The sequence below is a fragment of the Barbus barbus genome (genome assembly GCF_936440315.1).
Source record: "Barbus barbus genome assembly, chromosome: 2".
In the NCBI taxonomy this organism is placed as follows: domain Eukaryota; kingdom Metazoa; phylum Chordata; class Actinopteri; order Cypriniformes; family Cyprinidae; genus Barbus; species Barbus barbus.
Window position 1 is genome coordinate 3,227,631 of NC_136730.1, and position 23,818 is coordinate 3,251,448.

Consider the following 23,818-nt stretch of genomic DNA (forward strand, 5'->3'; position numbering starts at 1 on the left):
GAATGCTCTGTTGGAAGGATCTTGTTGCAAGACTTTAATGTGAAACCCACTGCTATGATTGGCTGACAATTCTCAAAGCCGAACACTCGTGTCTGAAACATGCTGCAATGCAATAAACACAATCTCACAAATCATCATAAATAACACAATAAAACTTGGCTTTCTGCAGACCAGTCAAGTTCTTCCACACTGACTGAATCAATCATTTCTTTTTGTACCTTGCCTTATACACAGAGGCAGGGACGGATTATGGCTCATCAGTGCCCTGGGCACGGACTGATTAAAGGCCCCCCTCAGTTGAAATAACGCTCATTTTTTTCTTAAATTCAAATAGTAATGGATTTTATCTACACTAAGTGAAAATAGCAGTATTTTTAGTGACAGATGCTATTTACACTAAGTGCAAATAGCTATAGATTACATTTACACTATGTTAAAATAGCAAGATTTTCTGCTATTTATACTACTTTATACTTTATACTACTCGCAAAATAGTGGCAATTATCTGCACTTCAGTATTGTATTACATTATAAAACAGTATGCAATAATAACGTATTGAGTGTAAATTTGTAATAATTTTAATTCAAATTATTAAATGGATGCCACCTTATTGGTACAATAAAGCCCTCCCAACACCTACCCTAACCCTACCCTATACTTTATTTTCAACTTTTTGGTTATTTCTTTCATTTTTATTGACAATAAATGCTTTTACGATGTGATTTGAGATTTGAAAAGGGAGAAAAAAAGTTTGGCAAAAGGCGGGATCGAACCCTGGTTTATCACATCAAAAAGTATGCGCTTTTCCATCTGCGCCACTGGAACTTATGATTCAAAAATGTTTTTTTTAAATAATCTTGACAGTCCCTATCACAGAGTTAGTGTAAATAACCTCTGCCAAAAGGTGGGCTAATTTGCACTAAGTGTAAATAGACAGACCGTTTACATTATCAAAGAACATTATCATTGACAGAATTAAAGCAATCTCAAAAACTCCCATTAATCACTGACGTTGCTTACATTGTGAAATTAATATCTTGCTTACATCGTACGCACTTCTGCACTTTGTTGTTTCTGATGAGAGAAATCAGCAGAGAGCAGAATTCATTCAGGAAGCTCTCACACTGAACAAAACAGCTGTTTCAGCGATGACTCATCTGGACGCCTCTTATTGGCCATTGTACTCATAAACTCAACAGAATCATGTGTGATTGGTTATAATGCATAATGCTGTAGAAAAACGCAGCTGTCTCCGGCTCTGTGCCTGCCAGCGAAGATGAGCGAACAATGTAGCAGCTCATGATGTGCCGCACTGAATGATCTAATCACACCGGTGTGATCGTTTATTAAACATAAAAAATACTATTCGGCTATTTTTTGTGCACTGTCATATTAGACTAGAAAAGGGTTCTGTCCAAACTGTTGCTATAAAATTAGAAGCACACAATTCCTTAGAATATCATTATATGCTTAAACATTAAGACTTGTTGAGCAGGGTAAACTGTGTCAGTGATTATTACAGGAGTTTAACCACTGTTCGAGTCACAGACTTAATCACTGATAGACTCCAGCGAATATATAGAGACATTTGATACGACATTTGATTGCTTTTCTGTATATACAATAATCACAGTATCAATAAATCAAGCTATTAACAGGAACAGAGTGAAACTGATTTAGTTAACTGTTATCTGTTTAATCATTGCCTTGATTTACGAACGTGTAGACCGCAGTAAACCAGTTTATAACAAAGAACATCTGTACATCTATTTTATCTGTGTCTGCTTTTATCTTTAACAGATATACCCACGTCTAAAGTGATTGTGACACCAAAGACTATATTCACTGGAGAGACAGTCAATCTGAAGTGTGCGATTGAGTCTAATCACAGTAACTGGAGATATGAGTGGTATAAAGACAGTGTAATGTTACAGTCGTCTGATCGTTACACTGTAAACAGAGACACTCTCACTATCAGAGGAGCTACTGAGTCTGATCAGGGTCAGTACTGGTGTAGAGGACAGAGAGATGAAAGACCATCATCCTCACAGGACAGTAACCAAATTAATCTGCCTTTTAATGGTGAGTAAATAAACACTAGCCTGTTATTGAGCATTAATATACACACTGATGCTCCTTTTGAGGCAAATAAGGTTTATTATCAACTTTATTATTATCATTGAATGTTTATCAATGTTATCTTTATTAAAATTAATGTTAGAACCAGCAGGAGCACAGGGGGTGAAGTCAGAAGCCTTGAAATATTAGGTTTTATGAAATATTATCATATGTGACTTACAATCATATCTGCATGTTTATTTTCTCCTGTCTCAGCAGCTTCATCTCCTCTTCTGGTCACTGGAGTGGTTTTGGGATCGTTGTGCTTGTTGTTCTTCATCTCACTGCTGCTGCTGCTGTGGAGATACAAGAAGAATAAAGGTGTGGAGCAGTTCATAACATGATTAATACAACTGAACAGGAACAAATCAAAGATGCAGTTTCATGTATTTCATGAGATGTAAAAATCAGCAAAAACAGTCACTGCAGATACTCTTAAAGGGTTGATTCACCCAAAAATGAAAATTAGCCTGTTATACTCACCCTCGAGGCATCCTAGGTGTTTATGACTTTCTTCTTTCAGACCAATCCAATTGGAGTTATATAAAAAATTGTCCTGGCTCTTCCGAGGTCCATCTTAATGCAGTCTGCGGGTGTTTCTGTTCAACAGTCCACAAGTCTTCAAATATCCGTAATAAAACATGCCTCACACGGCTCCAGAGCATGAATAAAGGCATCCATGCGATTTTGTAAGAAAAATATCCCTATTTGAAATGTAATACACGTTTCTCTCACTTCTGCTGACTGTCGTATGCGGAAGCCTTTCCGGTAGATGACAGAGGACGTATGCGTCACACACCTCTGAGATGCTAGTCTCACGAGATTGTATAATATATATATATAATACAATATATATTGTACTAACTGCTGTCTGTCTGTCAGGAAGCTGTTGATCCACTGGCAGACGGAGGTGGGGACGGAGAGCTGAGTTAGTTTTTTCTGAAGGGTTTCTGTGATAATGGTGTTAAAAGCAGAGCTGAAGTCCACAAACAGGATCCTCACATAAGTCCCTGGTCTGTCCAGATGCTGCAGGATGAAGTGCAGTCCCATGTTGACTGCATCATCCACAGACCTGTTTACTCTGTAGGCAAACTGCAGGGGGTCCAGTAAGGGACCAGTGATGTCCTTCAGATAAGCCAAAACCAGTCTTTCGAATGATTTCATGGCTACAGATGTTAGGGCCACAGGTCTGTAGTCATTAAGTCCAGTAATTTTGTGTTTCTTTGGGACGGGGATGATGGTGGAGCGTTTGAAGCATGAGGGGACTTCACACAGCTCCAGTGATCTATTGAAGATCTGTGTGAAGATGGGGGCCAGCTGGTCAGCACAGATTTTTAGGCAGGCTGGTGACACACCATCTGGGCCTGGTGCGTTCCTTCTTTTGTTCTTCCTGAAGACCTGGCACACATCATCTTCGCTGATTTGAATTGTAGGTGTGGGGGAGAGAGTGGTTGCTGGAGGTGTGAATGGTTGTGTGGAGGGGTGTTCTGGGCGGGTGTGGGGTGAGCTTTCAAAACAACAATAAAACTCGTTCAAGTCATCTGCCAGGTGTTGATTCTGCAGAGCGCTGCGGGATGGTGACTTGTAACTGGTGATATCCTTCATTCCTTTCCACACTGAAGCAGGATCACTGGAAGATAATTTGTTCCTTAGCTTGACAGAATAATTCCTCTTTGCCACTTTGATCTCCTTTTCTAGTGTGCATTTGGCCTGTTTGTACAAGACTTTATCCCCTTTTCTGTAAGCATCTTCTTTGGCTGTAACAGATGTTACAGTCTCTGTGAGCTCATCCAGATCGATGGCAGCGGTTTCAAAACAGTCCAATCAGTGAGAGAGAAACAGGCTTGTGGATCCCGCTCTGTTTCGTTAGTCCATCTTTTAACAGATCTTAATACAGGCTTTGCAGACTTAAGTTTCTGCCTGTAGGGTGGAATAAGATGAACCAAACAGTGATCAGAGAGTCCTAAAGCTGCTCGTGGAACCGAGTGATATGCGTCCTTTATTGTTGTGTAACAGTGATCCAATATATTACTGTCTCTGGTGGGACATGTGATGTGCTGTCTGTATTTTGGCAGTTCACGGGAGAGATTTGCTTTATTAAAGTCCCCGAGAATGATTAAAACAGAGTTCGGGTGTTGTTGCTCACTCTCTGTGATCAGATCAGCGAGTTTCTGTAAAGCTGTGCTCACGTGCGCTTGCGGTGGAATGTAAACACTCACTAGAATTAACGAGCAGAACTCCCGCGGCGAGTAGAACGGCTTGCAGTTAATGAAGAGCGTTTCTAGATCTGAACAGCACATCTCCTTTAACACAGTTACATCTGTACACCACCTCTCATTGATGTAAAAGCACGTCCTGCCGCCGCGCGATTTCCCCATTGATTCTGTGTCCCGATCTGCTCTGATCAGCTGGTAATTAGGCAGATGTAGCAAGCTGTCCGGTATGTTGGCATTTAGCCAGGTTTTCGTGAAACACAGAGCAACAGAGTTAAAAAAAATCCTTGTTTGTCCGGGAGAGCAGGAGTTCGTCCGTTTTGTTGGGTAGAGAGCGGAGATTCGCCAGATGGATGCTAGGCAACGCCGTTCTAAATCCGCTCTGTCGAAGCTTCACGAGCGCTCCGGCTCGCTTCCCCCGTCTGCGCCTCCTGTAGCGTTTGATCAGAGCTACGGCTCCACCAACTACAATGTCCAGCAAAACGTCAGAAAAATCAAAATCCGGTAAAGGATTTTGTGGTGTGTTCTGCCGAATGTTCAGCAGGTCAAACTGATCGTATTTGAAAAACAAAAAACAGGAAAAACAGTACAAACACTGGAGAGCAACGCACAATAGCTGCCATCAGTGGCGCCATCTTGGTTTTTATCTAGTAAACCCTATGCAGCAATTTCCAATGAATCATTTGGTGATTAGGGTTTTTAGAAGATTTAAACATACCCCATATCTGATCGGAAAATAAAACATGCACATCGTCATTAAGATCCTTAGCAAATACATAAAAAAGGAGGTGTCTGGCAAATTATACTGAGTTTTAAGATTCTGGAAGGATTTTAAACCACTATCATCATAGATATCTCCCAGAGTGTTTACTTTACTACGAGTCCATTGCGGACAATGAAATGGAATACTGCCTGACAAAAGGTTATTATTGTGGAAAGTAGGTGAATGCCTATGCCATTTTGTAACTAGTTGTGAACATCTTTCAACATCCCTCCATGTGGAGAGGAGATGGGTTACAATGGGACCAAAACTAGATGTACACTGCCTAAGCAGAACTCCCGAAAAAAACAAGATGCATCAATTTATACGGATAAACAATAGATTCCTCAATTGCTCTCCAAGAAACAGAAGCGTCAGGATCAAACCAAACTGCTGAAGGGCGGAGGGAAAAGGCTTGAGCATATAGTCTAAAATTAGGGAAAGAAAGACCTCCATGTAATCTACATCGTTGTAAGGTAGTCAGTTTAATACGAGGACGTTTCCCATCCCATACATACCGTGAAACACATGCATCTAGTTTGTTCCAGTAGCCAACCGGTGGAGCGAGAGGAATCATGGAAGAAAATAAATTGATACGTGGGAGAACATTCATTTTAGATATACAGGCCTGAAAAGAAGGAAGGCGAGACCAATTTTCCAAATCTGAGGATACTTTGGCTAGAATACCATTATAGTTTTTGAGACTATTTCCTGCAGGGAAGGAAAAACATCTATCCCCAAGCACTTAAAGTTTTGAACCAATGGAATAGATATAGAGAGGGACATGGAATTAATTTTAGAATTGAGGGGAAGTAAACATGACTTACTCCAATTAATTTTAAACCCTGAGATCCAAAATGGTCAAATAAATTCAACACATGAAAAATAGAATGTGACGGCTTCTCCAAAAACAATAAGATATCATCAGTAAACAAAGAAATATGATGATGAGTATTCCGTATATTTATGGGAGAAATAGTTTCAGATTGTCGGACTGCTTAAGGGGTACAAGGATAGGGTAAATAACAGAGGAGAAAGTGGGCAACCCTGATGAGTACCTCGATGTATAAAGAAAGGGTTAGAGCGAACAGCACCTGTGAGAACAGTGGCTACTGGATACAGAACTTTTATCATATTTATGAAACTCGATCCCAGACCCAGATGCTGTAGAACCGCCCATAAATAGTTCCATTCTAGCTGATCGAAAGCTTTCAGCGCATCTGAGATAATACTGCGGCAAGGAGAGGACAAACTATTCTTTGAATTAATAATATGATATAACCTGCGTAAGTTATCCGAAGCTGAGCGAGATTTAATGAATCCTGTTTGGTCATGATGAACGAGCCTATTCATAAATTTCTCTAGACGACGAGATAGTACTTTAGCATATAATTTAACATCAGTCCCTATCAAAGAAAGTGGCCAGTAACTAGAACAGGAAGTCAGATATTTCTTTTTTTAACAAGAGAGAAATAAAAGCTATATTAATAGATGGGTGAAATGAGCCTTGAGTAACTGAAAAATGTATCATATCTAACATGAGGAGGCCACGATTGGAATGCCATCTATTCCTGGGGATTTCTCCTTGTTCATAGATCAGATTGCTGACTCCAGCTCCTGAAGAGTGATCGGTTCAGCCAGGTATTCAGAATCTGAATCTGACAGCCTAGGTAGAGTCAGGGTCACCATCAGCAGTAGTATAGAGGTTAGAGTAAAAAGAGTGAAAGGCGATATTAATGTCTTTTGGGTCTGTCATAATGAGCCCAGATTGGGATTTCACTGCTGAAATATTAGCAAACTTTTCACTGTTGCGTTATCTTAGGACTAAAAGGTGGCTTGGTCTACTCCCTTGAAAATAATAATTCTATCTGGATCTTTGGATCAGGAATTCTGCCCTGGATCTCAGTAATGAATTGAGTTCGGACCAAACCGCAATGATTTTACTGAGTGTATTGTCTGAGAAACAACGCTGATTATCTCTAGTCAGATTCTGGAGCTGTGTTTCCAGTTCAACTATCTTTTTGTGTCGGTTTTTCTGAAGGAAAGAGGCATATGAAATTGAGTTATTCCTTATAAATCCTTTAACTGCCTTCCAAAGTGTTCGAGGATCATCCACTGAACCTTGGTTCATTTCAATAAACTCAGCAAATTTATTTCTGAATTGACTGCAAAAATGTTCATCCTGTAACAATTTAGGTTGAATAGTGAGAAGTGGCAGGCCAGTAGTCATTACGGATCAGGTCATCCACTTCAGGACTCCAAGTGGCTTCACATGCTTTGCATATAATCTGAGGCAATCTGAGATCATATCGCCCTGGAAAAAGAAGGAAATATATACACAAAGTTAATTCTGACAGACCAAACTGTGTCACTCTGACAACTGATATGGGAACATTTGACTAAGGATGGATCAGGAGGACACTTCTACAAACATTCTGTAAGGCACTCTATTGGAAGTCACACTTTTGTCAGACAAATTAACTATCCCCATTCAAACAAAGGTTAATTGTTTTCCTCCACATAGGTGGGCCCAGCCAATCTAATCAACACACGACCTATTGACACCTCTGGATTTCCGTCCATGATAAAGAAAATCAGAGAAAATCAAAAAGAAAATTCTACAGAAGTGACCCCCACCCAAACCCATAAAGTTCTTCTTACCATTCATTGTAACCACAACTATGGACTGTCCTGCGATGACACTGGACGATACTTGTAGACAACCGCATATTGTCTCTGGCTCCAAAGGAACAAGACGCTCTTGAAAAAAAAAAAAAAAAAACACATGGATGAGAATTAAAGAATAACATTTATTTACTGGCAACTATTTTGAATAAGATGCACTTGACGGCTTCATCGACCTATCAGAAAACAGTATTTCGTTTTTCAGTCAAGTCTAAGAATGTGACTTAAAAATGACAACTTACCACACTGGGTTAGAACCCTCTCCACAACACAAGTTGTGGGAGGCAATGGATGAAAAAATGCACGTGTCATGGAATCCCTGTTGTGGAACCCTTGCCTTGGTGGACCCTGACATCACACTGGCCACAGAGGAATGGGTGTGGTCGGCAGTCACAACAATGGATAACGGCTGGACCATTTCCACAATGTTGGCAGATCCGAGTTGCCGCATGTTGTTGAGCCACCATGGTGTTGACCAGTCGGGGTCTCTCTTTCTCCCACCACCCTGATATGAGGCTCTTTCGGGTCGACCAGTCTGTTGAGGCTTGAAGTGCCGTTTCATCTTCATGTATGTCCTCACCCAGTGAGCGTTTAAGCTCTTGAAGGAAGGACTCTGTTAAAACAATGCACAATATTTTAAAAACAGTAGTTTATTATAACAAAAGAGAATAGCATTGAACAATGGCGATTTTATAATAAATGAACATACTGTTTTGAACCAGTGAAGTCAAAATAAATAACACACCTGCAGTAACGGAAGGAAAGTCACTGGTCATTTCCGCACTGGTTTCCGGAGCCCTGACATGAGAGACACCAGTCTTTCGACTCTGGCTGTGACTGGGACCTGCTGTAGCAAAAAAGCTGTTGCTTTTTACACTCAATGACACAAACTTTACCTGATGCTAGGCACAGGTACGTAATAATAACCTCAGATATATTCTAATTCAGACCCATGACTTGTGATCATGTTGTATACCTTTCTAAGACGCAAAACTAGATCTGGAGTCTACATTTTAATAAACATTAATGTAAAAAAAAATCGTACCTGCTTGTTTCCGGGATGATCTGAGCCTGCCGTAAATAATGTTTCCATCACTGTCCCTCTTAATCCACCTAACATCTTGCTTGCTGTTTGATGGCCGGCTGGTGGACGGATTACTGGTGGAAGGCTGTCTGGTGGATGGTTCTGCTTCCTGGTGCATGCCAATGAGCTGTTGGAGGTGAGCTTGATGTTCAGCCTGATCAACAAGGTCACTCATCTCATTCAGGAGACGGTCCATCTCAAGATCAGACATGGCACAAAATATAAACACACTATAAACACACAGGGACAAAAAAAATACCAAACAAACAAACAACAAAAACTCAGGGGGAGGGGGGAGACAGTAAGACAGCAAGAGAGAGAGAGAGAACACAATACAACAGTAGAGAGAGTAACAAGATACAAGACAAATGTGGCTCTTAAAAGTGAAAGAGGCTCTTAAGGAACCTGCAGAGAAAGAGAAGAACAAATCAAAAAAGAATAGATCACCAAACTACATATTACAATATGAATAACTACTAGACTAAGAAGTTAAGTAAATGGTGCTCTTGTTCATTCATGCAATCACAATATCATAAAAAATTAATGACTTTAAAAAGAAGTCATTGTGTGCGCTAGGGTTCATGATATTTTGAACACATCCTTGTTCTGCCTTAATTCAAATGGATAAACAAACAGGAATAACATGATTAGGATACTTGTATAAACTTTGCCTTGCCAGACTTAAACTGTTATAAATGTTATATTGGGGATATTAATATATATATATAATATCCCCAATAATCCCTCAATAAGAATTTACACGTCCAAAATGAAATTATGAGTTTATTTCCACACAAAATGGACTGCATTTATTTATATAGCGCTTGCAACAGACTCATCATTGCCACCAAAGCGCTTTACGGATTGCCTCACATTCACCCATTCATTCATACACCGACGACGGTATTCTGATATATATATAGGCCTACAACATGTTTTTTTTAATAAACTCGTAATTTTATTAATTTTGGACGTGTAAATGCTTATTTATTTCTCTTGCTTATGAGACTGTGTTGTAAGCGATTTACCGTGGTGGAATCGCGCTGGGCAATGGTTTCTGCGATGGTCATTGGTCGCACACAGTGACGTGTTGCACAAAATTGCGCCAAAATATCAATCATAATTAAAAAGTACAGTCTTAATATTTTTTTATAATATTTTTTAATATAATTTTAAAGGGGTCAGCATAAATGTCTAAGTGAAGGAAACAGGGGCCATTACATTTAAACACACCACTTCCCAGAATGCATCCATCTCTTTGCCAAAGGATATGTCCATATTAAGCAATATAAACATTCCTGCAGTAGGCTATTTAATTTATTACAACTTCATAATCAGCGTTGAGATGAAAGTTCTATAGGCTATTTTTTTTGTCGCAAAAAAAGCAAAGTTGTAGGCTCACTATAAGCAATTGCAAATTGAAATACCATCGGCAAAATATCCCACCTAATTTAAGGCATGTTTTAAGCCTACAGCAAATATGCAGTCCTGCAATTATGTCGTTTTAATGTAGCCCAAAATTATATAAAAAAAAATTATAAAAAAAACAGAGAAAAAAAGTCGTGATACCGATTTAGACAATTAAGGGTTTCTGCCCCATGAAAATGTATGCTCACCGCACCAATGAATGATTGTAACAGTATATGCGCCGCGTGCTACTGCAAAATACACATTTGCAGCATAAAATCAGTCGCCTAAATCCATACTTTCCAGCGCAGGCAAACCGCTGGATGGAAAACCCCTTTTCGTCAAAATTCAAAGATGAGGGATTTGCACTCAAATCTATCGGACGACCCTCTCCGTTGTCAAGCGACGAATAGGGCGTACCCTCAACGTCGGCCTTTGGACGTGAGGGGGAAATGACCAAAGGGCAGTATGTGACAAATAGGGGTGAGACTGTGTTGCTCAAGTAGCTGCATTTTCGCCTCCACAAGAGGGGTGAACAGAAACTCAGACGATCTCACTTTTGAGCTCAGCGGGGATGCAAATGGTTACATCGCAGTTGGCCTGTCTCGAGATAAGAAAGAGGTCTGAAAAAGATCAAACTTATTTCTAATATATGTCAGCGTGTAACTTCCCTTTAAGAATGTGATTTGAAATCTCAGATTTGGGTTCTCAGACTTATTTAACTTTCTTTCTCATAGGGTGATGATGACACTGTCTATTCTTGTGTCAACGACAATGGTAAAGCGAAGTTCATCCGTGCCACACTGAATAATGCCATTCTGACTCCGGATAAGACTGTAAGACTCCCTTTTACAGAGCAGTGTGTTCATTGCCGAGTTTTGCACAAAATATGATTGACTATAAAGTATGTGGTAATGAACAGCAACAGGGATGGCTTTAAAGAACAAAGCATTATGAGACAACTATATAATAGAACAGTAACAATACAAATGTTTGTTTAACAGCAGTAAGCAATAAAAGCGAAACCCTGTGTAGAGATGGAGGGTTTATGGAATGCTTTGACGTGAAAGGAAACTTCCCTCACTGTGACCTCTAATTTGTAGCAATAAATTTGTACTTGTTTTGTTTTGCAGTTTAACCCTGGATCGTTCAGTGGCTCTGTGAGCAGCACAAAGATTCAGTGCATTTTTGTAGCTACAGGTCTCAACAGCAGCACCACCCGTGCAGCAAACACAAACACTTTCCTCTATTTCTTCACTGGCAACTATACAAACGGTAAGAGTGACACTACGAACAAAGTACTGTAAGATGTTTTGGTCATCTGAACCATTTCTTCAGACTTATTTATTTAATGAGTAGATTAGGCACACATTTTAATAAAGCCAAATAATTTTTTTGTAACGAGTAAATATTTTTATTTTTATTTTATTTTTCGCCGATACCGATTCTGATACTTGTCATTTAAAAAATCATAAATTTAAATGACCAACAACAATTAAAAAGAAATAAACAATACTAATGTTGATATGATTAACATTATATTCACCTTAAAGCTACGTGGATATTATTTGCCTTTCTAAAAGGACTTTGCAGGCAGAGGAGCCCAGAACATAAAAGCAATAAGTATTTTCCTCCCATAGAAAAGAGTTATAAAAATAATTAACGTGGCTTAATAAATTAAGAACGTAATATTAAAAGACAAAACTCAGTATACACCGTATTAATGTTTCAAACTAGATATACAAGTAAGCAGATGTGCCCAGAATATGAAAGCAACGCTCAAAGTTTTCACATTATTTATTTTCCTCCCATAAAAAACATTATAAAGAAAAGTTTAATGTAAGTGGCTTATTGAATGAAGACATTGATATGAAAAAGAACTATTAAACCATAACTCGTTTATTATTGAAATATATATATATATATATATGTTTTCTTTAGTTTTAATTTGCCTAACTTTCGATCTGACCCTTTTTAAATGGTGGGCGTATACGCAGTTGGCTAGAGCAGTGCTGATCGGGGAGAACGGAGGTGTGCTCAAGGCTGGCAGTCGTGCATATGCTCTGGAACACAGTAATATCATGTCCACATCGCAGGCTTTGCAATTAGCAAATCGCAACGTCTCAAATCGTGATTGCGATTCGATTTCGATTAATCAGCCCTACCAGGTAGTTCTCTCTTCAAAAAGTTAGCAGGCAGAGGGGGACATCACAGGGTTATCCATTGTGCCAGTGGAATGGCAATCTGCTTGCCGCACGAGGCAGCATCACGTGTTGCTTGCAGACGTGCCTGTATATTAATCGGCCAATGCCGATTAATTAAAAAAATGCCAAAAATCGGCCGATCAATCGGTCGACTTCTAATAAAAAGGACAAATTCAGTATACAGGTATAATATGCACTATGTGAAGGATTTCCTACCTCCCCTTTTCATTTCTTTTGAAGCTTGGAGTTCCGCTCCGTCTCAATCTGTATCCGCTCGCGCTTGGAGCCGCTGAGTCACGTGATGGCATGACAACCAAACACAGCGTAGCAGGGGAGGAGCAGCAATGCTTGCATACGAGATGTGAAAAGAGCGGCATATACACCCACGGACATGTCTACACTTTGTTGTATGTATTAAGCAATGTTATTAAGTGTATAGGAGAAAAAAATAACCTAAAGTATCGATCTGATACCAATAGCAACGTTGGTATCGATACTATCGATATTAGGATCGATACGCCCACCCCTATCACATAGAGCATAAATTAACAAGGCAGAGGTAGAGCTGCATCCTCCAATAAGTAATTATAAATCCAATGTGTGGAAACACTTTGGGTTTTATAGGAGAGATGGAAATCTTGATAAAACCCATGCAATTTGTAAAATAAGTCATAAAATATACAGGCAGCACGACTAATTTAACAACACACTTGAAGCGTCGACACGGTGTGAGTTTGGAGACGTCAGCCTCCTCCTCGGATTCAGCTGAACCTGCTAGCAGTTCCACTAGCAGGAAGCCGGATGAGCAAACGGTCAAAACCTTTTTTCACTCGCAGCTGCCCAACATTTCTGCTTGTTCCAAGGCAATAGCCGATGCGATCACCTTTTTTATCTGTAAAGATATTCAGCCTTACAGCGTTACAGAGAACGAGGGCATCCAATACCTCCTCCATGTTTTGGAGCCGAGGTACCTCATACCAAAAAGGAAGCTATTCACCGAGAAACAAATCCCTATTCTGTATGACAAAGTCTGATGAGAGATAGCCGAGTCATTAAGCAGTGTCCAAAGAGTTGCAATTACGGTTGATGGCTGGACGTCTTGCGCCACTGACTCATATATTACTGTCACAGCACACTATTTTGATGATGAGTGGGTTTTGCAAAACCACCTTCTACAGACTAGAGTGTTCAATGAGGCTCACACGGGGAATAATCTAGCAGTTTTACTGCAGGATGTTTGCCACGAGTGGAACATCAATGACAAGAAAACAGCATTGGTCACGGATAATGCAAAAAATATGATACTGGCAGGAATTGGTGCAGAGATTGACCCCCATGTGCGATGCATCTCGCACACACTTAATTTGGCTTCGCAAAAATCCCTCAAGGTAGACAGGGTATCAGAGCTTCTAGCAAAAGTGAGGAAGGTGGTAACGTTTTTTCACAGGAGCCCAAAAGCAACTGAAGTTCTATGTGAAATGCAGGCCCAGTTACACCTGCCAAACCACAAGCTAACCCATGATGTTTCCACAAGATGGAGCAGTTCTTTTGACATGTTGGAACGTTTTTGGCAGCAGAAGCCTGCCGTCTTGAACACCCTGTTGTCAAAGAAGATAAAAAGGAGAGAAGGCATGGCCAGCCTGACAGAGGAAGACATGACACTAATCCAAGAGGTCATAAAATTGATGTCCCCTCTGAAAGTGGCAACCACACTTTCAAAAAAAAACACCATCTCAATGATCTCCCCAATCCAGGCCAAATTTGTTTTGTTCTGATAGGACGTTTAGGAACTGTGGCAAAAGTTATAAAACTACAGTATGCTGATTTGAAGATGCATGTGTTATTAGTCTAATATTGTATGTCACATTTGTTGTAGTATAGTATTGATTGATTGATATAATTTTTCAACACAACTGATAATCCCCTCTTCTCTTCTCTTCTCTTCCTAGATGATGTTCCTCCCAGGAAGAAAACGACCTTGGACCAGATGTTTGGGGATTTCCACACTGCGAGACAACAGACGACAAAGAGCACAAGGGAGAGAGCTAAGGAGAAAATTTTAAAGTACAGAGAAAGGGATTCTTTAGGTCTGAGTGGTGATGTGCTGCAGTGGTGGAACAAAAACAAATGTATCTTCCACTGCTTTCAGCATTGGTAAAGAGCTACCTCTCCATCCCAGCTACAAGTTTGTTTATTTGTTTATTTATTTGGATCCGAATTAGCTATGCCCTCAAGCACTGCTATTCTTCCTGGGGTCCCCACAACACTTAACCTTCATACATTATTACATACATTAAAGAAATACAACAATAAAAAATAAAAAATAAAAAGTTAAATATATTCTCCACAATCCAAAACATCTCTATAAACATGTCTTCCACTTTTTAATATCTAAAACACCTACAATATAAAGACGTATTGCTCATTCGGTTAATTCCTATGCCTCAATCTCCTATAAGTACAAAATTCCAAGGTGTGCCTTTACTTGACTTTTAAAATATTTTTTTTGTGTTAACCATAGTTATTGACACTGATAAGAGATTCCATAATTGCAGGTGTACCCTATGAAAGACTGTTTAGCACAGCTGGAGATATAGTTACAGCACAGCGCAGTTTGCTTCATCCTGATCATGTGGATCAACTGATATTTCTTAAGAAAACCTTAACATTTTAATATTTAAGTTAAATTTAGTGCTAATCTGGTGAGTATGGTTTACAACAACCTGTGACTGCCTATGCTAGGGTTTTTTTATTTATTTTCTTGAATACAGTTATGAAAGAACTGTTTGTGAAAGGTTACTTTTTTCTTATTTATTATTATTATTATTATTTATGTTAAAACAGCACCTGCTTTCTGTTCATTGAGTTAGCCTATCTGCTGAAAGCACATTCATCTGCTAGCAAGTTATGGAACATTTCTTCATTGTTTATCCCTGAGCAGCATCCTTAAATTGTTTCACTGTTAAATGTTTGAGCAGTTAAAAGTGTAAGTGGAGACAGAACAGGAAAAAAAGCATTTGGTTTTATTTAATCCTTTTTTTTTTTTCTGCACTACCAAGGCCTATGTGTGTAAGGGCCATGCACTAGAAGTGAGAATGCACTTCTGAATTGTATCGCATCGCTAGCTACTTCATATGCATCTTTAATGTACCGTATAGTTGGCTATGAATCGAGATGCATATCGCATCAGCTTCAGTTATGGAGATGCACATCCCTAATGTATATATATATATATATATAGTCATGGCCAAAATTATCGGCACCCTTGGTAAATATGATCAAAGAAGGCTGTGAAAATTAATCTGCATTGTTTTATTTAAAAGATTCACAAAAATCTAACCTTTAATTGGATAATAAGGATTTAAAATGGCGGGAAATATCATTATGAAATAACTGTTTTTCTCAAATACACGTTGGACACAATTATTGGTACCTCTAGAAATTCTTATGAGTAAAATATCTCAAGTATATTCCCATTCATATTTACAATTTTGAGCACTCCAGGGTGATTATGAACGTGATATTTTCCAGCCATGGCTTCCTGTTTCACAGAAATATAAATAGGAGTGAAAACAAAGCCCAAATTGCCTTAATCATCCATCACAATGAGAAAAACCAAATAATATATTTCTGATGTACAGCAAAAGATAATTGAGCTTGACAAATTAGTGGCTTTAAGAAAAGAGCTAGACCAGTGAAAATTCCCATTTCCACCATCAGGGCAATAATTAAGAATTTCCAATCAACAGAAAATATTATGAATCTGCCTGGAAGAGGACGTGTGTGTACATCGTCTTAATGCACGGTGAGGAGGAGAGTTTGAGTGGCTAAAGACTTTCCAAGGACCACAGCTGGAGAATTGCAGAAACAAAAAAAAATTAGCTTTTTAGCAGAAAACACACAAGATGGGTTTTGGTGAACACAGGGGTAAAAAGTAATGGTCTCTGATTGTAACGGTACATCTCTCCAAAGAACACAGGAATCGGGAATTGACCAAAAGTGACTTTTAATAGCAGAGAGCAGTGAGTCAACGTTTAACAGAAAGTTACTTAAAGACTGGACAAAAAAGACTCTGGAACTCAAGGCTTATAAAGACCACAAACTAATGAGCAAATGAGATGATTAACACAAGACAGGTCAACTGAATGATAATTAACTAAACAACGACAGGAAATGCCAAATGAGGACAAAATGGAAACCGACATGTGACACTGATCTCTTGTCAGGTGTTTTCTAACCTCATCAGGTATTATAGGAGAACATTTAGAGCTGTTAAACTGACAAATGGAAGTTTTAAAAAGTATTGAATAAAAGGATGCCTTTAATTGTGGCCAATGTGTATTATTATTTCATAATGATATTTCCCCCTATTTTAATTTCTTATTATCCAATGAAAGGTTATATTTTTATGTATATGTATGTATGTTTAGTATTTTTTTCCTTCTGCTGTACCGAAACCATATCGAACCTTGACGTCAAAACCGAGCTACGTATCGAAGAAAAAAGTACATCAACATTATTTAAAAAAGCAAAAGAATTGTGAACCTAGTCAAACAAACTTTGCAACCTAGTTCAATGAGGAAAGATAAAGACTATACGCAAATATTTGTTTTAGAAATAAGCAAATAAGGTTTGCTGCAGACGATTTGCTTGGGGAAAAAAAAAAAGAAAAAAGTAAAACACAATGACCTTGTATTGATGGTACAGACACAGTCATAGAAAAGCACAAAAATGTGAGGAAGTGCACTGAGTAAGCAATTTGGGAACATTTACATTTACATTTACATTCACCTTCATGGTTTCGTGAACATGCTTTCTAAGCAAACGATTCGAAGAAAACTGGCTTTGCTTTGTACAAAATAGTTTCAAACACAAATAGACAATTCAGTCTTCCTGATGAAGTGAAGTGCATTATATTATGTGCATTTCATCAATAGCTTGCAGGAGCTGATAAAATGGCTAACATTTAAAATTTGACAATTTAGATTAAACTTGCATGATATAAGAGGTATTGTTGGCAAGATTGCATAAACATTAACATGAATCCATAATATTTCCATGTGCTATTTTTAAAATAAAATAAAACTACAGGAAATGTGGTTTTAGTAAGTGAGTAGATGTGAATGCAAATGGCAAAGATTTAAAACCCTGTTATATGAACGTTTATTTATATTAGCCTTTTGTTATCTAGAAACAGATCTTCTCGTGTCAGACTAGATGCAGGATGGTGTTTGTGTGCTTTCCGGTAGTTTTGACAGGCAGCCTCCATGCATATAAACAACAAAATGCAAAAGTCTTGCAAAACCTTTTCCTTGCCTGTAAGATGGAAAAGAAAAGATAAATGTAAAACTGGCAGGTGCAACCAGGGGCGTCGGACAGGGGGTAATAGTGGAACTACAAATATTTATTCATAATTATTCATTATAATTCATTTGTTGCATTTCTATAGCACTTTTCTAGACACTACCCGCTAGAAAATACCTGTAAAAAAGAGGATACTTAAATTGAAAATATGTGATATTACCAGCTTTTCTTAATTAAATACCCACTGATAGGCAGCTGCTTTCAAACAGCGGCGTACATATTCGAGTTTGTTACGGACAGCTTTAGTGATGAAAGGGAGCACACTTTCTGTATATATCCTATTAACTATTACAATAAAAGTTGCATTTTTCATGCTACTAACACTAAACACAGCACAGTTTCAGGAGTGACAACCGCATACGTGCATGGAAGAGTGAATCCGCTAAATTAAGTAGGCTATTATTGTACCGTACTGAAGTCTGTCCTGAATTTGAAATTATTGTCAGTAATAATCAGCAACAGATGAAAGAAAACTGTATGCAGTGTTTTTTTGTTATTCATTTTATTACTGATTTGGCGTGATATTTTTAAACAATGATTGCTTAATTTAAAATATTTGAACATTCTAAATAATTAAATAATTTACTTGTAAATATAAGTTGTGAATCGTCAAAATAAAGCAGTGTGTTTTTGGTGTGGTGAGGGGTCCACCCCTTGGTTCTGTGACCGGGGCCCAACATTTGCTGCTACACCCCTATAGGTGCAACACTCACAAGATGGAAACAACATGCCTTAAGACAGATAAAGACTGGGGAAACTGTCATATGAGCCACTTCTATGGCATCATTATGATTTTATTTATTTATTTTTTTTCGGAACTTGTCAGCTTTAGTCCTCATTCACTTCAAAAAGTCACTCTTGGTGTTTCACTGAAATGCATACAGGTTAGAACAACATGGAGTAATGACAGAATTCAAGTTCAAATGAGATGCCACTGAATTTGAATACCAAAGGGAATACAACCCTTAATGTAGTTTAGGAAGACTGTCTATGGAAGCAGAATAATGACAATAGCTTTTGAAACATGAAGCATGCTGAATTCCACAAATCGAAAAAAAAAAAAAGATGCATTGCAATTAACCGTGCTTGCATTTGAATGCCTTGTATTTCCAGGACTTGCATTTTTAGGTCCTGAAATTTAACATAGTTGTTTAATTAAGCTGTAAATATTTTGAATTGAAATATTTCACAGACATTTTCATCATTTAAAAATTCAATAATTCATATTCACCTTCCAGAATTCACTTCCAAAATATTCAGTCTGTTTAAAAATATGATGTATAATATTCGAGCGGCTGTTGATGAAGGCCATATGCGAATCAAGTCCTGCTCCAGTGGGAAAAAAAAATGGGAGGAGAAAAAGGATCATGTGACTGAGGTAAAGTTGAACTAATGTGTCTCTCCCAGGAACAACGTTCATTCAAACATCCTGAAATGAATGCAGAACCATTCCCAAATTGCCTGAAATGAACATGAGGGATTTCTACAAGAGTCTGTCAGTTTTACTGGGTGAGTAAAACATACAATCTCTCTAATGATCTTAAGTCTGTTTTTAGCTCTATCTTACAGACAGAAACACAACAGAAGACCCTAAAACATAATTGAAAGTTTTGTTCTTGGTTCATGTTATCTAAATACCCCTAAACATTATACTTTCATTTGAGGAGCTAAATTGAGTGAGATTTTATTCCCTGATAAAACAATACTCATTTTTTTAAAGTATAAATCTAGGTTTAAAATGCTTGCCAAATACTAAGTATCATTCTCTGTTTTTCATTTTAAGGCTTTTTCTCAGTTCAGGCAGGAAGCGAAGGTAAGATTTTGTTAATTAAACACTATTACATCTCTTGAGTTTGTGCTGCTGTGAAACATTTTCTGGGCTCTAAGAAGGATTGATTTCAGTTTGGTGTAAGATGTAAAAAATCATGCAGATTAAGTCCTTCAAATGTTTTAATTTCCCATTCACTTTGTCATATCATAAATAGTAGACAGTCAAGTACTATATAAACATATTAGCTGAGCCCCCACACATTTATTTAGATAATTATGGCAAAAAGCAAGCAACAGCACGCACATCGATCTCAAATGGGTGCTCGACTAAAAAACAAGTAGAAGCATATTAGGAATGCAAAGTCGGCAACACCAAAGCTCCAAAAATATCAAAACATGTTTATTTAAAAAACTTTTGCATAGTGTGGTAACGTTTCGAGCACACAGGCTCTTCATCAGACAAATTAACAACACTGATATGCCACTCTTTATACCTCCTGGTGATTAAAGGTCACATGACCTAACACAATATTATTATAATAATAATACCCCAGCAAATAAAACAAAACAATAACATAAACAGAACATATAAAGCTGTGCAAAATGCAATTTTCAATACGCAATTCAACAGCATTAATTGATACCTGCCTACGTACATAAATTCAACTAGTACCATCAAAACCAACCAGCAATTAATGCTGTTGAATTGCATATTGAGAATCGTATTTTGCACAGCTTTATATGTTCCGTTTTTTTCTTTTTAATTTTTTTCTTTGTTATTGTTTTGGTTTATTTAAACATTTTATTTTGTGGAAAATAAAGGGAATTTAATATTACAATTAAAACATTGAAGAACTAGGCTTTTGTATGATTATTCCTTAAAAATTAGATTTTAATTATTTTAATAATAGTAGCAGTAGCCTATTATTATGTGCGTTCTACTGAACAATAGTAATGTATTTCTGCCAAGTCTTCAAGTTAAACCGTATTTTTAGTTTGACGGGTTGCCGTGAATACCTTTACATTTCTGTGTGTATGTTCGCAAAACTTTGCGTTCTCTCGCAAATATGTTAGCGTTTTGCGAGGGAACGCAATTTTGCGAGAGAACGCAAAAGATTTGAAAAATATTTTTACCTCCCACCCCAAATTTTTTTTCACCCACCCCGAAATCTTTCCACCACCATGAGCTCTAAGGGGCTCCGTAGGGGTCCTATTGACTTTTTGAATTTTAGTCAGTGTGTAGTGTGTCTACAAAGTTACAAATATTAAAGTCCACTCCAAAGGGAGATATTTCGTTTTTTAAAAAAATCCTTTTCAAGAACTACAACGAACGGCATTTTAAAACGCTTAGCTTGGCTTAATGCATTAAATTGTTTTTTAAAAAAACAAACTCAATAAACACATTAATAAAGCATACAATGTACATACAAGCAGATGAGTCTAGAATAAGAACGCAACGTGTTTAATTACAGCGTTTCCTCCCATAAGGAATACGCTTAACGTGGCTTAATGTGTTAAGACGGCGTTTTCAAAATGATCAAGTTTATATGTATATGCGAGCATGTATGGGTGTGTCTGCATGCAGCGAGTTTATATGTATGTGCGAGTGTCTATAGGTGTATGCATGCGTCAAGTTTATGTATAAGTTATTCAAAAGTGTATATGCATTCATTACTAACTTAAGATTTATTGGTATGGATTTCATCTTAGTGTGCAAGTGTATTTCATATATTGAACAACCAATAGTATACATGTATATGTGAGTCATTTATAGGTGCACTCTAAAAAACACTGGGTTAAAAACAACCCAAATTGGGTTGTTTCTAACCCAACTGCTGGGTAAATATAGGACAGAACCCATATGGGGTTAAACTAACCCAAGAAGTTGGGTTATTAATTTTAACCCAGCAAATGGGTTGTTTTTCTACCCAAAACTTGGTTATTTTTTACTAAAATGATGGGTTAATTTGATTTCATAAATGGGTTATATTTTGAAAGGTAATTTATTTGTATTCCTTTTAAAATCATATTTTAAAATTAAATATACCACATGATAAATAAACAGGTCAACAATGTATAAGCTTTATTTTTTCATTAATATTTTTCAGCACATTACACTTTGTAAATACACTTTACTCAACCAAAAATTCAAGAGATCATACAAAAGTAAAACAATAAAATTCCATTTATAAACAGCATTCAAAAACAATTTATTTCAAGGTTTAGTAAAACAGTTTGCACATGAATCCATATGCACATGAAGTTAAAAACTCTGAAATACCTCAACAACTGTTTGTTACAAAGCAGTATTGTTTTTAGTCTACGAACCTGTTGTTTTTAGCCTACAGTATGAACACAAAAATAAAACAATGAAATACAGAATTCTTCCAGAAGTTTTCACAAAAATATTGATAATCATCAGTATGTGCACAAAGTACTACTCTTCCTCAAGCAAAAAAATAAATAAATATATATATATATATATATATATATAAAAACTTAACTGCAAATAAAATGAAAAATAAATTGCTACCTCATATACTTTAACCACTACTTGTTCAAAGAACTTCTTATCATCTACTTGCAAGAATGTAGTGCCGAGTGTAAAAATTTCACTGTTGGGGATTCACTTCCCTCCAACTGAAAAATATTTTGAATAAACTCCCAACAATAGAAACACTGTTTTGGATAGGTTACATAGAAAACATAAAATGATTTGAAGCATGCATCTACTGCCCCAATGAGAGTGCTTTGCTCCAAAGCTTTTCCTGCAAGGATGACAAATGCCTGAGAGTCAATGAGTCCATTTTCAAGTGACAGGACATAAGGGTAAGGTCTTGATGCTTCAGCCTGCTGGAGGTACTCCACCATATTTGTTCCAACCTAAAGGACAGATAATGCAAATGAATTAAGGTGAAAAAGAATGGGGGTATCGGGGTGTGACATCTTAAAATCATTGGACTTTGAGATTGCAGGGATTTTTTTGCATGAACTACTCCTTTAAGAATCGAGTCTACCCATTACCTGGCACGACTGTCCTGCATGGTGCATCTTCTTTCTCTCCTTGTGGTCTTCTCAAGCGCCTCAGTCGCTTTCGTATGTTCCTCAGTCTCTCTTCAATGAACCCAGTGGCTGGTCTATTATTTCGGCATTGGGCATACCATGTGTCCTGGAAAGACATAAATAACGTATGAACATATAATACACATGAACACAGGGCCTGAATTTCAGTGCGGGATTGTGGGTATTGTGAATAATTCTATACATTCCTCTACACATTGTCACTTATATATTTAAAAAATTCAGCAATTTAAACAATTCTGTATGCCCTCTCTGACACGTACACAGTAACATGTACTATTTACATAGCAACAAATCTTACTACTTACATAACCATTGGCAGTTTTATCGTGCAGACAGGGGAATGCTTGCACCAAGGCTGATGCTAGGCCCTTTTTTGTCTCCGAGCTTGGACTATGAACAAGAAAAGACAAAAATAGTGAATAATCAGAACAAACAATTGTACAACCAGAAGATCCAAATCAATTCTACTTGCATTTCTCCAAATTTCTCAATTAAAAATAAAATAAAATAGATATCACTATTGTCCCACCATCATTCTGAAAACAACAACAACAGACAATTAAACAAAATAACATGTAATTTAAAACGGCTGCAGTCTATTTATAAAATACAATATTTAATGAATTGATGAAAAAAAAATTAACAAATGGGTCAATGACTTGTTCATAAAGATTTCACTTGTTTCATTCCTGAATGAATCAACGTTTTTTGAATGAATCTAATTTTAAGTCACTTGTCTCCACCTGCTGGTACTACGTTGTAATTGATACAATCTTTATTTGAAGCACCATCACTTTTAAAATGGTGATTTATTCTATTTTGATCGCTTCTATAGACAGCAGTGTTTATATCCGAACTATAAACTTGTATTCCAGTACTTCTGTGATTATTTAAATGTTTGTAATCCAGAAATAACAATATAAAAGAATTTGTAAAGATGTTTCATATACGTTAACTGCTCTCTCTGGATCAGCGGCAGCGCGAACGCAGATTTGAATGTCACAGAGTGTGATTAGGGCTTTAATAGACGTTGAATCCTGTAATTTATGAACGCGATTGCGTGGGTGATTGAATCTGTTCTCGATTTTGGCTATTTATTTAAATATCCAACAGACAGTATACGACAGT

The 23,818-nt window shown here is 37.4% G+C and overlaps 1 protein-coding gene across 1 annotated transcript in view; it reads left to right on the forward strand.

Annotated features, from left to right (window-relative positions):
- Positions 1–10,720: 10,720 nt before the first annotated feature.
- LOC306876854 (uncharacterized protein) overlaps positions 10,721–23,818 on the forward strand; it is a gene marked incomplete at both ends in the record, with an annotated part of 45,399 nt that continues 32,301 nt past the window's right edge. The window contains 5 exons of the mRNA XM_079428286.1: positions 10,721–10,734; positions 10,796–10,889; positions 11,006–11,104; positions 11,402–11,543; positions 14,422–14,568. Coding sequence (XP_079284412.1) covers positions 10,721–10,734; positions 10,796–10,889; positions 11,006–11,104; positions 11,402–11,543; positions 14,422–14,568 — 496 coding nt within the window. The remainder of the gene's footprint in view (positions 10,735–10,795; positions 10,890–11,005; positions 11,105–11,401; positions 11,544–14,421; positions 14,569–23,818) is intronic.